Source organism: Enhydra lutris, unplaced genomic scaffold, assembly GCF_002288905.1.
Source record: "Enhydra lutris kenyoni isolate GAN:26980312 unplaced genomic scaffold, ASM228890v2 scaffoldscaffold17, whole genome shotgun sequence".
Taxonomy (NCBI): domain Eukaryota; kingdom Metazoa; phylum Chordata; class Mammalia; order Carnivora; family Mustelidae; genus Enhydra; species Enhydra lutris.
The window spans coordinates 6,760,456-6,775,625 of record NW_019154101.1 but is presented as its reverse complement, the minus strand read 5'-3'; the positions used below and the strand labels follow the sequence as shown (position 1 = coordinate 6,775,625).

The 15,170-nt window shown below is 57.2% G+C and overlaps 2 protein-coding genes and 2 long non-coding RNA genes across 5 annotated transcripts in view; 2 read left to right on the top strand and 2 right to left on the bottom strand.

The window, feature by feature from the left end:
• Positions 1-3,490, bottom strand: part of LOC111147504 (transcription factor EB) — a 53,543-nt gene extending 50,053 nt beyond the window's left edge. Inside the window, exon 1 of the mRNA XM_022503524.1 lies at positions 3,417-3,490. The gene's annotated coding sequence lies outside the window, so the exon portion shown is untranslated. The remainder of the gene's footprint in view (positions 1-3,416) is intronic.
• LOC111147507 lies at positions 1,910-4,940 on the top strand. The gene is made up of 3 exons (XR_002640633.1): positions 1,910-2,399; positions 4,273-4,494; positions 4,876-4,940. It is a non-coding gene; the product is annotated as an uncharacterized LOC111147507 (long non-coding RNA).
• A 100-nt stretch (positions 4,941-5,040) lies between these two features.
• On the bottom strand, positions 5,041-13,846 carry LOC111147505 (progastricsin). The gene is made up of 9 exons (XM_022503527.1): positions 13,585-13,846; positions 10,990-11,140; positions 10,572-10,689; positions 9,551-9,669; positions 8,731-8,930; positions 7,166-7,288; positions 6,400-6,547; positions 5,907-6,005; positions 5,041-5,207 (listed from the first exon to the last, which is right to left on the bottom strand). Exons 1-9 carry the CDS (start codon positions 13,641-13,643, stop codon positions 5,055-5,057), a joined length of 1,170 nt encoding a protein of 389 aa, XP_022359235.1. The 5' UTR covers positions 13,644-13,846; the 3' UTR covers positions 5,041-5,054.
• Positions 9,566-12,456, top strand: LOC111147506. Of its 2 annotated transcripts, XR_002640632.1 has the most exons (4): positions 9,566-9,628; positions 10,191-10,349; positions 10,577-10,680; positions 11,916-12,456. It is a non-coding gene; the product is annotated as an uncharacterized LOC111147506 (long non-coding RNA). The 2 variants fall into 2 exon arrangements; XR_002640631.1 differs by having other exon boundaries at positions 10,191-10,680.
• Positions 13,847-15,170: the final 1,324 nt, after the last annotated feature.

Sequence of the window (15,170 nt, the reverse complement as noted above, 5' to 3'; positions counted from 1 at the left end):
CCCTGCTCAGAGCAGGAGACCCTGCATGGGGCAAAGAAGGTTCCCAGACCCCCACCTGCCCACCTTTTAAGAGAGAACTCCTGAGAAACCCGAAGTGGTCTGCTTGAGAGATTGAGAACATGGATTCTGGAGGAAGCTGAACCTCTGTTAGAGTCCCTACCTCTTCCATGCTGTGTGACTTCAGGCAACTTGCTTAACTTCTCTGAATCTGGATAACGAAAATAATCACTCCTACCTCACTCTACAGAGTAAATACACAGGACACCTGGGTGGCTCAGTCGGTTGGGCATCTGCCTTTGGCTCAGGTCATGATCGCAAGGTCCTGGAATCAAGTCCCACATTGGGCTCCTTGTTTGGCAAGGAGGCTGCTGCTCCCCCTGCTTGTGCGTGCGCACTCTCTCTCTCTCTCTCTCTCTCTCTGACAAATAAGTAAATAAAATCTTTAAGGAAAAAAAAAGTAAAGACAATAAATGCAACTATTATTTATAACTGAATTTTCTTAGAATGTTGTTCTATTATAGCATAAAGAGACTAGATGAATATTCCACCAACATGTCATGTGGTTATACCCCCACAGACACACACACGGACGATTCATCTGTACACAGGTACCTAGATACCCATCATCTCATCACCACACACACACACACACACACACTCCTCTCAACTACACACGCCCCGCACCCCACAGTGAAACATAGAGCAACACTACAGACTCACCACGTACCAGACACTGCTCTACCCTGAACCCTCACAGCAGCCTGGAAGGAGTGTACCTTTTCCTCCCTCTTTTTTCAGAGGACAATAGACACGTTACCTACGGGTCCACCTGCAGCATCGTGGGGGGTTGACACTTGTGGCAGTTCTGGAAATCCTGACCTCCCTCCCTCAGCATCAGAGGAGGTCAACCCAATTTCCACGGTCACGTCCAGGGCAGCCCCAAGCTGGGCCCCAAGTGCTGACGGCCCTCCATCCCTAGGACAAAGGCCTAACCTGGATATCATGCCTGCTGCGGTTGGGGAAACCCCTGCTATGGGCAGAAACCAAGTTGACTTTGAAAAGGAAGAGACAGAAGCCAGGGGGTGGTTGGGCCACTCCCTGTGGGGGCAGGTGCTAAGTAACTCTATAAAACCCCAGCTAATGATACAATTACAGCCATAAACAAAGCCCCAAGAGGGATGAGGGCCAGAAGCCAGACCCCCAAAGGACAGCCAGCCCTGAAGGGTGGGAGGCCCCTCCTACCTACTTTCCAGCCTTGAGGCTCAAAGGGGGCTGACTGGCCATGGGGGTGGGCCCTAGGTGGGCCCATCGTCCCAGGCCCTGGCCCACCCCCTGCCCACCTCTGACTGTGAGTCACCCAATTCTCAGCCCTCAGCAGCCCATCTGGTTCTCCATGGATTTGGTGCTCACTCGAGCGGGGGAAGGGTCCCCTGCCCCATGCCCTGCACCATCTCCCCGGGACCGAAACAGGATTCCCATTGGTCCGCACCTACTAGAGCTGAGTTGTAAGCAGTATCAGCTCCCTTCCAGAAAAGCAGACAGAGCACAGAGTCACACAAACAGCCTCTCATTTATGCTTTCTAGTTCCTGGGGGAACTAGCGTCTAGGGGGTGGGGGGCAGACAGAAAGAAGAGGGCCAAGTGAATTGCTCATTTTCCTACAGCTGGGGAAACTGAGGCATGGTACTAGCATACCAGCAAACTAACCACGCAGGGCTCTCCCCTTTGGCCGCGTCTAAGACCAGCCTTTATTGCTGGCATCTCTCCCCTAGACTGTTATCCGCCTGAGGGCAAGGCCTGGAGGCTCTCCACCAGGCTGGGCACACAGAGGGCCTCCGAGCCAACAGGCTAAAGAGCCAGGAACTACATTCCGATCAGAGCCAACCCCATCTGGCCGCCCAAGAGGAAACCAGAGCCACCTTCCTCCCCCACCAATTGCCAGGTCCTGGGCCAGTGGAATCTTGGACTGGGCGGGTGCAGGGGTCTGAGCCCACATCTGAGAAGTATCACTAAGGGCCTGCACGGGCCCTGCCCTTTCTCAGCTGGACTAAGCCTCCCTCACTCAGGGTGGGGGCTGCGCGGTTTTAATTCACGGACACTTCCTGCGGGCGTAATGCCAAAGGAGGCAACTGCGCTCAAGTCCAGACCAGAAACAGAGCCGAACCGTCCCCGGAACAGACAGGCGAGAGAATCCCGGCTGGAGTGGACTGGGGTGGGAAGGACTCCGCAGTGAGCGGCCGCCAGGGAACGGGGAGGGGAAGCTGGGGACACTGCGGGCGCGCGTGCAGAGGAGCCCCGCCCCGGGAGCCCTCCCTCCTTCCCCGCGGGCGCGGGGTTGGGGCGCGCCAGGCTGCTGCGGCGCGAACCTGCTCGCGCAAACCGGAGCAGCTCCAGGCAGCGGTGCGTGAAGCCAGAACCCCGGGCCGGGAAGGGGCCGAGGGGCGGGGACAAAGCTGGCATCAACCCGCTCTCTTCGAGGAGGGAAGTGCACGCGCTATGCCCCTGTGGCCCACCCGGGTTTGGGGAGGTGGGGAGGAGACCCCGCGAGGATTTCGAGGGAGGGACGTCAAGGGGTTGGGCGGTACGAACTCCTGGAATAAGGGGAAGGGGGCGTGTTTTCCGGGATTCTGGACCAAGAAGGTGGGGGTACTTGGGGCAGATGGCTGGGAGCTCCGGGGAGCAGAAAGAGGAGCGCGCGAAGCGTGAGCTCTGGGGTTGGGGTTCCCAGAGGTCGCGGAGTTAATGCAAAGGGGAGAAGAAGACTGAGCTCAGGATACTAGGGGACTAGCCGCTTCTTAAGACACCGAGGGGGAGGAAGAGACGGGAAGGGAGGGAGGGATGGTACTTCCACCCGCCCCGCTCCAGCAGCCCAGCCCCGGGGGCGTGGCGCCGTCCCGGCCCTCCCACTCCCCGGGACCATCCAGGTTGGGCCTGGCCGGGGCGAACTCGGCCCCCGCACACCTCCCGGGCCTCCGGCGCCCTCCCCCGTACCACCCGCCCCAGCCGCCTCCGGTGGAGAAGGAGTAGGCGCAAGGCCCACACGTCCCTCAAACTTGTTGCAAGTTCACTCCCACGCCTCCCGCCCCTTCGACTCCCAGCTCCCGAGTCGGGAAGGCCCATGCCCGCCCCGGCCCCTCCCGCCTGGTTACATAAGGTCGCGGAGAAGCCGCCCCCAGCCCGGGCCTGCAGTGAGGGGCCGGAGGGGCTCCCGGGCTCCGTAGAAAGCTTCGCTCCGGCCATGTGCGGAGAGTCCCGGACTAGACGGACCGCAGAGCTGGTGTTGGCGCGGCACACACACTCCCTGTCCCCTCTTCAGCCGGCACCCCCATCCACCCACCTGTCTCCCGCACCCACAATGGGGGCGGGGAAGCCCGGGTCCGGGGTTCCGGGCCCTCTGTGCACCCCGGTCCCGCTCACCTAGCTCTGAAGGTCAATCCGTCCGCCGCCTGTGCCCCGCGGCTCTGGCAACTTGTCCCAAGTTCAGGTGTCCGGCCCGCGAGCTGCGCCTGCCGCCCCCTCCCGGACTCCTCCGGCTCCGCGCCACCAGGGAGGCCCGCCCCGTCCGCCCTTCCAGCTGCCGTCGGCGCCACCGCCGCCGCTCCCTAGGTCCAGCCCGCGGCCGCCGCCTCTGCTGTCACCAAGCCCCGCGCCGGGCGCCGGGGCTCCCCCTGTCAATCCGCACCCACTTCCCGCCGAGCCCGGCAGAGGGCAGCACACGCCCCGCGGTCCGCCCCGCCCCGCCCCGCCCCTCGCGGGCCTACCGCGGCGCCCGCGGGGAAATGTAGTCCCTCCCATCGGCTCCGCCAGGAACGCCGGGATTTGTAGTCCCACTCTGTGGGCCCTGGCTTGTGTACGTGGCCATGGCTTTTTGACTTGGAACTTAAGTTCCACTTCGTTTCTGCCTCTTCTGCAAGGTTGTTTTTTTTTGTTTGTTTGTTTGTTTTTTGCTTCTTACTCAGAGATGTCACGAACTACAGCTCACTATGATACACCCCGTGGTTTCTCTGACCCCAAGGAGAGGCGTGCAGCATGCTGTCTTATCCAGAGTCTAGGAAAAATGTAGTAGGGTCCCAGATGGTGGGCTGTTGCTATAGAAAGTACTACGTGGCAAACCTCAGTTTCCTTCGTGTTTTGGAATGGAGTGCTGGACTTAGATCTTGTCTTTCACCCCTGCCACTGCACATAAGGAGCAAGGTTGGGGTCAGCCTAGTGAAGGATGGGATGAAAGAAATGTGTACAAGGAGCCTACAACCCTCCCATTATGTTTTTCCAGTAATACCCCTCCTCAAGCCTCATCAGTCCTAGCTTCCTCCCCCCGGGGGCAGAGGATTCTAGGTGAAAATGTGATCAGTTTCACTCAGCCCAGACCTTTTGAAGCCCTTCTGGAAATAGGTTCTGGGAGCATCACCCCCCTTCCGGAAGGAGCCATGACTGTCACACGTGTACGTGGGCATCTAGCATTTCTCAGAAGCTCCCAGTGCAAGCTTGATCACAGGTGAGGAGATGAAGGCCTGGGTGGTGGGAGGATGGGAGCCCTCGTCACAGTGCTAGTGGGCTTGTCTGGGGTGGTTCTGCCGGTCCTTTGGTCCATTAGGTCAGGAGAGCATTTTGGGTTGTGGTAATAGGGCCCCTTGGCGCGTCACAAAGGAATGCCTGCCTCAATGTCATTACCATGAGTAGAGAGAAGTTGTGGAGAGACTCCAAGCTCTGAGGGGTCCGGGGCCCCTCCCCAAGCCCTACCTTATGCCCCATCTCTCTTAGAACCTCAGTGACACCCCTCCCCACCCCCACAAAACTCTTAGCCCCTGAGGGAGAACAGGTCCAGTAGAAGCACATCTTCCCCTGAATCCGTCTTCCCTCCCATTCCTGTGACCAGGAGCTGCCTTACAGGCCACATCGGCCCTCAAAAAACAACATGCTGACCAACATGCAGAAGAACTATTTATTAGGACAGAAAGCCCCGAAGCCAGAGAAAGAAGGCTGATTCCAGAGAAGTAGCGCCTGCAGGGCCGGGGGTGGAGAGGAAGAAGGAAGCCAGGCGTCTAGGCGCTGAGTCTAGGCAGCAGCAGCAAAGCCCACCCTGTTGTTGCCAATGTCGAAGATGGAATAGTAGGACCTGAGGAAGACGCCCCCGAGGATCCACAGGGACTGGCCACTGCTGGAGGGCAGGTAGGTGGCCTGGACCCCAATGGTGCAAACGCCATTTCCCTGCACAACACGGAAGGGCAGCGCTCGTTCCTTGGCTCACCCATGGACCGGGCCCTGCTCAGCCCTAAGCCCCAGGCCAGGAGTGCGAAATGCATAAATGAGGGAGCCAGGCTTGTGACCTTTGGGGGCTCACAGGCCAGCTGAGCCCCAGAGTAGGAGGGATTTCTGCAAGGGGTGGAAGCAGGCTGTGGTGACCGTCTGCAGTCTCCTCTCCCCAAGTTCCCACCCGCCTCCCTTTTGCTCCCCATCTGGAGGAGGTCAGCCTGCTGGCGAAGCCCTGAAGCCAGACCAGCTCAGCTGCCAACCTGAGTTTCACCCCGACTAGTTGGGTAGCCTTGCGTCTGTTTCTTAACCTCTCTGGACCTCCAAGTTTTCACTTGTAAAATAGAAATTAGCACCCTCTTCCTCAAATGGTCTGACAGTTCAGTGGGATGGTGTAGGCAAAATGCTTCCCATAGGGCTTAACCTAGTGAGTACACAACCCATACCCCAGCGCCTCTCCACACTCATTAGTAATAGTAATCAATAACAGATGGCACTTCTGTTTCGTGGCCTCGTGCCAGCGTAGGGGTTTGGAACCAGTGAAGGCAGAAAATTAAGCGGGGCTCACGAAGAGCTGGAGGATGGCACGTGGTGAGGAGACCCGGTATCTCGGGCCCCCGGCCCCTCCTCACAGCCGTCGCGTCCCTACAGACTCACTGTGAAGATGTAGGAGTGGTAGGGCAGGGAGAAATGCACACCACTGATGAGGAAGGTCAAGGTGGGCAGGTTCTGGATGTTGTTACAGTCCACAGTAAACTGCAGAGAGGAGCAAGGCCCCAGGTGCCACATCGCCCACCTAAGAGGACCTGCCAACCCCCACCCCTCAGTGCCCTGGATCCCGCTGGGGCCCTGCCTGGCCCCACAGTCCAGTTAGTTTGATCTTACTCCAAAGCCTGGAAAGTGTTTAACCCATTACTTTGGAAGGGCTGAAGCTCCAAGGAAATTCTGCCCCAATAGTAGCCACCCATTACCCTCCCAGCTCAAGACCCAGCCCCCAGCCCCAGTCCTCCCAGGCCGCCCCCCCACCCACCTCCAGGGCTTTGGGACAGCTAGGAGCATGGAGGCCAAGAGTGGGGCTATTCCCAAAAGAATCATAAATGCCTCCCAGGGGGCCTCTCCGAAAGAAGGAGGATGCCTCCACTAGACACACCTGTCCGTACTGGTTGGCCTGGGCCCCTGTAGCCTGCAGAAGGGCGCTCAGGTACTGCTGGGGTACAGTGAGCGGAGATGTGCCTGTGTCCACAATGGCCTGGCAGCCCTGGGAGCACCAGCCCGTGGCATGGCCACCAATGAGGAACCTGAATGGTGAGGAGATGAACGCCTTCAGCACCTCCAGCTCAGGGCATCTAGGAAGTGGGCTTTCCCCCACCCCCAAGGGACAAACAGCCACAGCCACAGAATCGTGGTATACCTGGAGGTAAGGACTCTGCAGAGGTCCTTCCAACCATCCCCCTGCCTCACACCATTCAGAGTCTATTCAAGGCCACCTAAATGGCCACAGAACGTTGTTATTTAAAGTTCCAAGGAAGGTTCTAGAAACACTGGAAGCCAGTGTCCCTGAACGGTTTAAGTACTATGACCACATTAATCCCCCCCCCAATACATCATAGTTTCCAATTAGTAAGCACATAGTGTTGAACCACAGGGTTTAGAATGTTTGAGATTCCAGACCTACCCCATTTATATTGTGCCCACCTCACCCACTTTTCCAGGCTGAGCTGGGCCTTCAGTCTCCAGCAGAGGATAGCTGTGGCTTTGTGGGGGAAGCCTTCAGGGGTCTCCTATGTGTACCTCTTAGCAGTACCTACCTGTGTGTGTGTGTGTGAGTGAGAGAGAGAGAGAGTGTGTGTGTCTGTGGGTGCATAACATGAAATGCCCGAAGCCTGCCAGGTCCTCAAGCTCCAGCACAGACTCACTCCTCAATGCCAATCTGCCAGTAGCACTCCTGGGTGACGGGGGCCCAGTAGATCGGTCCACTGTGCAGGCTGTGGTCTATCCCTCCAAATATGAGAACTGCTCCATTCTGAGAGCTCATACCTCTGCAGAAGGGAAAGGGAAGTGTGAATCAGGGAAATCGCTATAGAAAAGATTTCCTGTTGAACATTCATCCTCAAAGGGAAATAGAGGTCCTGCCCTGGCTGCAGGCTGGGGGTCCCTAAGAGCATGGCTGTGTCTCCCCTCAGACTAGGGTCCCTGAGGGCAGGTCTATGTCTCCCCTCAGACTGGGGTCCCTGAGGGCAAGGCTGTGCCTCCCTTCGTCAGACTGGGGCTCCCTGAGCAGGACTGTGTCTCCCTCCCTCACACTAGGGCTCCCTGAGTCAGGGCTGTGTCTCCCCCTCAGACTGGGGCTCCCTGGGGGCAGGGCTGTGTCTCCTCCCTCAGACTGGGCCCCCAAGGACAACACTGTGTCTCCCCCTCACACTAGGTCTGCTTAGGGAAGGAGTTGTATCCCCCTTTATCACTGCAGCTCCAGGCTGAGCCCCTCAGAATTCCCAATGCCTCTGGTTCCAGAAGCAGGGCCTCTGGGGAAGCTGCTGGTTGTGTGGCCCCCGCCCCATCCCACACACCCTTCTTCTCTCTCTTCCAGTTCTTGCTACTAGTGTCGTATGTCACTGGGAGTCTCACCCTGAGCCCCACTTATCATTTTTCTTCTGGGACTGGAAGGAGGTAGGGCCTTGGCAAAGAGGAGAGAAGGATATTCCCTGCTCCTTTCAGCCTCCCCTGGGAGCCGACCCTGAGTGTGGAATTGGGCAGAGCTCCTAAGGGAGAAACTCAGAATGAATTGTAATCAGAGGTGAGACTAAGTCAGCAGCATTAGGAGCAGGGTAACACTGTTGATAGTCAGACTCAGGAGATTAAGGTGAGAGAGTAGATGCTGACTATCTCCAGAAGGTGGCTGGCTAACTCTGGAGAGGAAAGAAAGTCCCCCACAGGCCACTCACTCCACCCCCACCACCTGGCTCCCGGGCACCCACACTAAGCGGCTGCATGGCTTGTGTTTTTGGTGAGAAAAACACCCTATTAGGGGCAAATGATGAACCTTGACCAGAAGACTCCAGGACCTGGAGAGAACAATACATCAAAGGAGATGAAGCAATAGATTGTACACAAAAGAAGTGTCCAGAAGGCAGTGAGCTAACTGCAGCTCTGGGCAGGAGGTAAATCCAAGAGGTATCCAGAATGAGCAGCCTACTCAAAGCTAAGTTCACCCAGAAGAGGGAAAGATTCTGAACTGGTGACGAAATGCAAAGTCTGAGTGGGCTGGGGACAGACACAGAGATGAGGGAAAGGATGTGGACAGGGGGACAATTGGACAGGAGAGGACAGCCCAGGAGGAAAGTCCTAGACACAGTAGGAGCTGAAGCCAAATGCCTGACGGGAAGCCCCCGACCCCCAAAGCATTGAGCTCACTTGTCTGGGGTCTGGGGAGGATGGGGGGAGTTGCCTGGGAGCTCAGGAACCCCTCCAAGCAGTATCTTACCTGCCCAGGTAGAAGCTGAAGACCGGGCTGGAGAGGAGGCCAGCCTGCAGCAGGCCCTGCAGAGCCGTGGCGCTCCTACCCTCTGCCAGGGCTGGGTAGGCCAGGCCCATGATGCCATCAAACTTAAGCTGGAGGAAATAGGGACTTGGCTCGTGCTCACTAAGGCCAAACTGCTGGTTGGGGACCTGAGCGCTCTGGACCTGGAAGGGACACAGGGGATGGGAGATGACAAGTGGAACTCCACTCATCTCCCCATACCCTCCCCCAAAAGACCCTCGAGGCTCCCTTGTTCATCCCTCCCTCACCCCTGCCCCTTGCCTTCTTTTTTTTATAAATATGTAATGTATTATTAGCCCCAGGGGTACAGGTCTGTGAATCACCAGGTTTACACACTTCACAGCACTCACCGTAGCACATACCCTCCCCAATGTCCATAAACCCACCACCTGCCCCTTGCCTTCTTGACACATCTTGCAAGAGCCAAGTTTTCTCTCAAGTGGCCTTCTCTGGCTGCTGCTGCAGCCCCCCTCCACCATCTTCCTCTCCCTGACCCCCCTCCCCCAGTTTAAGCTCCTTCACTAAAGGACTAGGTCATCCCCTTCATCGGGGGCGCTCAGTGTGGGAAGGGGACGGCATGGAGGGGCACTTGGTGTACTCATCGGCTGGTTTGTACTCAGTAGAGCACTAGGTTTTCTCTGTATTCTCAGGTTCTCGGGCTAAACTCCCATCAGACTCAGGTCTGAGAGCTTCCAGGCCAAGTCAGAGTCCCGGGGACAACTCCCACATCCTGGGGCACAGAGTGGCCTGCAGCCCGGCTCACCCTCAGAGTGTCATAGCCGTAGACGCCACGGAGGCTGCCGCTGCCATACTGCACGGAGAAGGTCTGCCCGTGGCCGGAGTAAGTTGAGGACGCATTGGGGTTGAAGCGGGAGTGAGTGGCTACAGCGGAAGGAGAGTTTGGGGAGACAGGCCAGCAGGCAGAGGGCTGCCCCCCGAGTCCCAGCCTGTGCTCCCATCCTGGGACCCCAGCATCCCAGGACACATGGTCTCAGGGTTCAGGGAGCACAGGAAGGCCCATGTGAGGGTGGCCAGGCTTGGCCTCAAAGCCCCCTCTGACTTGCAGAATCTTGCGTTGTTCTTTGACCGTGACCCTTGGTAGGTAGGTGGCCTAGAATCCTTCTCTGTTTCCCTGCCCCCTCCTTGCAGATCCCCTCCTGAGAAATCACTCATCAGCTGTGGGAACAAATGAACTTCCAGGGAATCCCTGCGTTCCCTCCACCCTCACACTGTCAAAAACCTGGACGTGGCCAGTGAGGGACCCTTTGGATTAGAAGTGTCAGGACCCAAACCCCCAGGCTCTGGCAGGGACCAAGGCAGCATTAAGGAGAGGAACTTGGCCTTTCTACAAATACGGCTACAAGACAGGGACCAGCTCTTGCATTGTTCTCCCCTGCGTCTAGGAGACACGCGCTGAGAACTTAGTAAGCAGCGGAGTGGAGTGACATGGAAAGACTGTTGTCGACTTTGGTGAGATGGAATGGTGTCGTCTGCAGGGAACAGAATGGAGCAGAGCAGAGTGGCATGGATGGAGCCGGAGGGCAGAGGGCAGACTGGAGCAGGTGAAGGAGCATGTGTTGGTGAGAGGGAAGACAAACAGACCACCCAGGCCTAGGGCCAGCCTCTTCCTTTGGTCTTGCACATGCCCCTTGACCCTGGCCAAGTCCCTGACTCTCAGGATTGAAGCCCCCAGGCCCCACCATCCCTGCCACGCTTGCCCCTTCCCCCAAGGCGGTCCGCACCCTCCCTTGCCAACCACTCTCCCTAGCGAGCCCTGCACTTACCACAGGCCTGGCTCTGGCACTGGACCGAGGGCACCCACAGGCTGGAGGATCCGGTATCAAAAAGGACCAGAAAGTTCTGCGGTGGGGTCCCGATGGCGATTTCTCCAAGGTACAGACTCTGGGGGGCCATGGGGCAGGCTGTTAGCTCTGGAGGGATACAGAGACCCTCAGGCCCAGCCTCCTGCTTGGACAGAGCCTTTGCTCTACAACCTGCCACAGAGGAAGAGGCCCAAGCCTATCTTCCGTACTTGCCCAGAACACACAGACCCTCAGTGGGGGCTGACAGGTGTGAGAGAAGGGAGCAGGACGCAGGCGCCAGGTGGGAGGGTACAGAGAGATAGCACGGCACACCCCCGGGAGTCCAGCCTCAGTCTTTGGCCCCAAGGAGAGGGAACCCCCACGGAGGGTCAGGACTTACATCTAGATAGGCCAGGGGTTCGTAGACCATGCCGAGGTCGCCAACGTGGTACTTCTGGGCAGGGTCATTCTTGTGGGTCCTCAGGAACTCCCCCAGTAAGCCCTTCTCCTTCATGGTTGCACAGATAGGCTCTAATTTCCTCAGGGGGACTCTGAAGGAGGCCTGGCGTCAGGGCAGGACCCTCCCTCCTTCCTACAGCACCTCTGACAGTCCTGGTTCCTCCATCCCTCCCTGCCGCGCCACCTCCAACTGCATCCCTCAGGCCCCAGCCCCCGTGTCTCCTGTGCCTATCACTGTGTCTCTGTGTGTGTCTCCCTCTCGCTCCTGCTCTGGTCTCAGCTCCCTCCCTTTCTCTCTGTCTCCATGTCTCTTTCCCTAGGTCTCTTCCTTTGTTTCTTTCTCCCTCTGCCTCTCTCTTTCCCTCTCCCTCTCTTCAAAGCTCTTCGCAGGACTTGATCCACGATTCAGAAAACAAAAACCTTCCCCAATACATGCCCACATCCCATCTCGAGGGTCCACATCCTCTCCTGGCCCTTTGCTCTCAGATATCCCATAAATTCCTTCCCTGGAAGAGAAGGAGGACTTTGGCCATTAGCCCTGGCAGGATATATGCATTGTCTTTATGTAAGCTCTACATCCAGTGTAGGGCTTGAACTCAGCACCCCAAGATCAACGGTCACGTGCTCTACCGAGTCATCCAGCCAGGTGGCCCAGGAGATATGCATTTTAAGAAAGATTTCAGAGATAGCAGAGTTCACCCCAGTCCCCTCTGGTGGTGGCCCTCGGGCACCTGGTCCTGGATGACTGAGACACAGTATGGGTATGGGAGACAGCACTAGACTGGGACTCAGAAGAAAGGATCCTGTGTCTGCCCTTGCCTCGAATTGTCTGGCCTGGGGCCGGTCACTGCTCTTCTCCCGACGCAGGCGCAGTGGAAGTTGGCCTGGGTGTTCTGGAGCCCAGACCCGCCCTGGAATTGGAACTGATGAAGTCTGCACTTCTGCCCCCGTCTCCCTCGGGTTCTCCTCCTCCAAGACCTGCTTGCTGCCATCGCCTCAGGGGTCTCTGTGGGTCCACCCAGGCTCATTCCGGACTCCAGAAGTCCTGCTCCTTGCATTTCTTTCCCCACCTGATTCCCCATTCCCTCAAGACCCCGCATTCGCTCCCCATTCTGCACGGAACCCATTCACGTTGAGCTTTGAAGACTGATGGTTGTTCGGGCTCGCCGCTTCCCCAGAACTTGCGTATCACACACAGGTTTCTTCGAGGAGCCTTGTCTTCAGCAGAGGCATCGGTCTTCATGGGTGAGACGGGCAGCCGTGTGCAGGCCAGGCGCCCTCCCAGGTCCTGGGAGCCACGCCTCCTCGCTCCCTTTCTCCTGACATCTCTGCGAGTGCACGTTACGTTCCTGCTGTCTCTGCTTACATGCCTGTGCCATCTGCTAAATAAATCATGGGCCTTAAGGGAGTTTTTAGCAAACGTCTATCTATCCAGAAATCATCGTTCCTTTCTGCGGAAGAAAGCACACCTGCCGTTCAGTGTCTGTTTGGACAGCAATCACCCCGACTCTGTCCCAGGTCCATCTTTTCTCATCAGATGGGGAAGCAGCTGCGCTTTTTCCTTTGCCTGGAAGTGCGCCCACCAGCAGATTAAGTCTTCAGCAAGGCATGTAGCCTGTAGTGAAGGATTATGGGGAACACACCAGGATGCTTTGCTTAAGATAATGAAAAGGAAGCCCAAGAGAGTAAGAAATGAATTAGCCTGCACAATCACAAAGTGTGTGGCCCCAGCTTTTGCTAACAAAGACAGCATCACTGACACACATTGCTGGGGTGTTTAGCGGATTCCGAGCAGGGAAGGAGAGGGCCACCCAGTCACAGCTGATGAAACCAGACAAACCAGGGGCACCTGGGTGGCTCAGCTGGTTAAGCGTCTGCCTTCAGCTCAGGTCGTGATCCCGGGGTCCTGAGATCGAGTCCCACATAGGGCTCCTTGCTTGGCAGGGAGCCTCCTTCTCCCTCTGCCTGCTTCTCCCCCAGCTTGTGCTCTCTCTCACTCTCTCTATCTCCCTCTAACAAATAGATAAAATCTTTACAAATAAAAAAGAAAAAGAAAGAAAGAAACCAGACCAGTGCCAGAAAGACAAGTCATTCAGTCGTGAGGTTGACCCAATCCCTGACCTTTCAGAAGAATCCACAACCTCAAGCCCCTTGTCTCTGATTATTTCCCCTTAAAAACCCTCACTTGCAAACCATCAGCGCATTCGGGACTTTTGAGCATTAGCTCCCCACGCTCCCGGGCAGCACCACACCGATCTTGCTTCATGGCAAAAGCTCGGGGTCACGTTTCTTATTGCCTTACAGGGCTTCTGGTAGACAAACTCTCCTTTGGTTCAGTTACAGACATTTCATGAGGGCAAAGCTGTAGCTCGTCCGACCTATGAGTCCCCGGCTTACACCTGCTCAGGAAGCCCTCCCTGTCCCAGCAGAAACTCCGGAGTGGAGCCTGGTGGGGCGGCCCCTGGCCAGGTTACCCCTCACAGGGCTCCCGACTCCTGCCCGAACTCCTGCTACGGCAGCCAGGCCCCAGACTCACTTGACAACTGCCGCCTCCAAGAGCTGGAAGCTGACCAAGGCCACCACCATCCACTCCATGATGCCGGTTCCCAACTGGCCACAGAGGAAGGGCTGCTCCAGGCTGGGCTATTGCACCAAGTGGAGGCCTGAGCTCTCCTTCTGCCTTTATACCCCCGGGTTCTAGCCCAGTCCCTGCCTCCCGGCCCCAGGCGAAAGCCTGACTTCAATCCCAGGTGCACCTGTGCTCCGCCTATCAGTTGTTTCTGGGTGTTTTCCTTCTTTTTTTTTATTTTTTCCAATTTATTTATTTGAGACAGAAAGAGAGCACACGGGGGAAGAGGGGCAGAGTGAAGGGGAAACAGGCTCCGCATGGAGCAGGGGGCCTGACGCAGGGCTCGATTCCAGGATCATGACTTGGGCTGACGGCAGCCGCTTCACTGACTGAGCCACCCAGGCGCCCCTGTGTGTCTTCCTTCTCGATGGTGGCCACAGAGGACTTTTCATCTTCTGCACTTTTGAATGCAAGCTGTGGGGGCCGAGAAGTGTGAATAATAGGGGTTTCCATTAAGATGCACTGGTGAGGATTTCTTCTTGTCCAGGAACGGAAGCATGATGTGACAGTTCGGGATGAGGGCCAGAGTCAGGTCCACAGAAGATCACAGGGCCTCCAGAGATGGGTTTCTCAGCCTCCGTACTGTTGCCATCTGGGAACGTATGATTCCTTGTCCGGGGGCTGCTCCGTGCTGTTGAGATGTTTAGCACCATCTCTGGCCTCTACCCAGGGGTGCCACCAGCAGTCCAAATGTTGTGAACCAACAACGTTTCCAGGCATTGCCCAATGTCCCCTTAGGGGCCCAAATTGTTGAGAATCACTGGTGCATAGGTGATGCCCTCGGAGGTCTGACTCAAGTCCTGGTTCCCAGCTCCCCCAAACCTTGTGGGAGGCTGATCGGGTGGCCGGGAATGATGGGGCCAGTACCTAAGATGCTGGTAATTCCATGGGGGTAGTGAGACGCTGCTGGTGGTGGTGATGACGGCTGGAGCCTTAGCCCTGAGGCCAGTGGTGGGGCTGGCGTGCCGATGGCTGAGGTCAGAGCTATTTGCAGCAGCTTTGGAGGCTACCCAGTCCAACGGAGTTCAAATTGGACAGTCTGTCATCATAGCTCAGCAGGTGCTCGGGACACACCCGCGATGTAAATCACACAGGCCTCTGCAACAGCTCAGCAACAACAAGAGGCCTGGGGCGGGGGAGGAGGGGACAGGCCAGACCTTGCCTCTCTTCCTCCTTGTCTCTCTTCTCTAGCCCCACGGAGGCTCTGCCCCTGTCTGTAGTGCTCCTTCCCCCGTTACTGTCCTCCAAACCGCCATGTGCCACTGTCCCGCCCGTAAGTCTGGTCCACCTTTTGCCTCTCTCTCTCTCTCTCTCTCTTCCTGGCCCAACTTGCTTCCCAGCTACAAGTTTCTCATTGGCTGAGATGACCAGGAGCTGGCCCAGTGCCCACCAGCCTAGCACAGGAGAGCTCCCCAGTTTGGGGTGAGTGGAAAAAGTTCCCAAGCTCTCCCCATCTCTGCCACCTTGTACCGCACACGCAGGGCTCCAAACCC

What these genes read in the sequence shown, in the direction of transcription:
- LOC111147505 (XM_022503527.1), bottom strand. Translation starts at nt 13,643, where the DNA reads ATGGAGTGGATGGTGGTGGCCTTGGTCAGCTTCCAGCTCTTGGAGGCG. An exon ending in TTCAGCTTCTACCTGGGCAG is followed by an intron (nt 7,289 to 8,730) that starts GTAAGATACTGC and finishes TCCCTTCTGCAG; the next exon opens with AGGTATGAGCTCTCAGAATG. An exon ending in ACCACTCCTACATCTTCACA is followed by an intron (nt 5,208 to 5,906) that starts GTGAGTCTGTAG and finishes CGTGTTGTGCAG; the next exon opens with GGAAATGGCGTTTGCACCAT.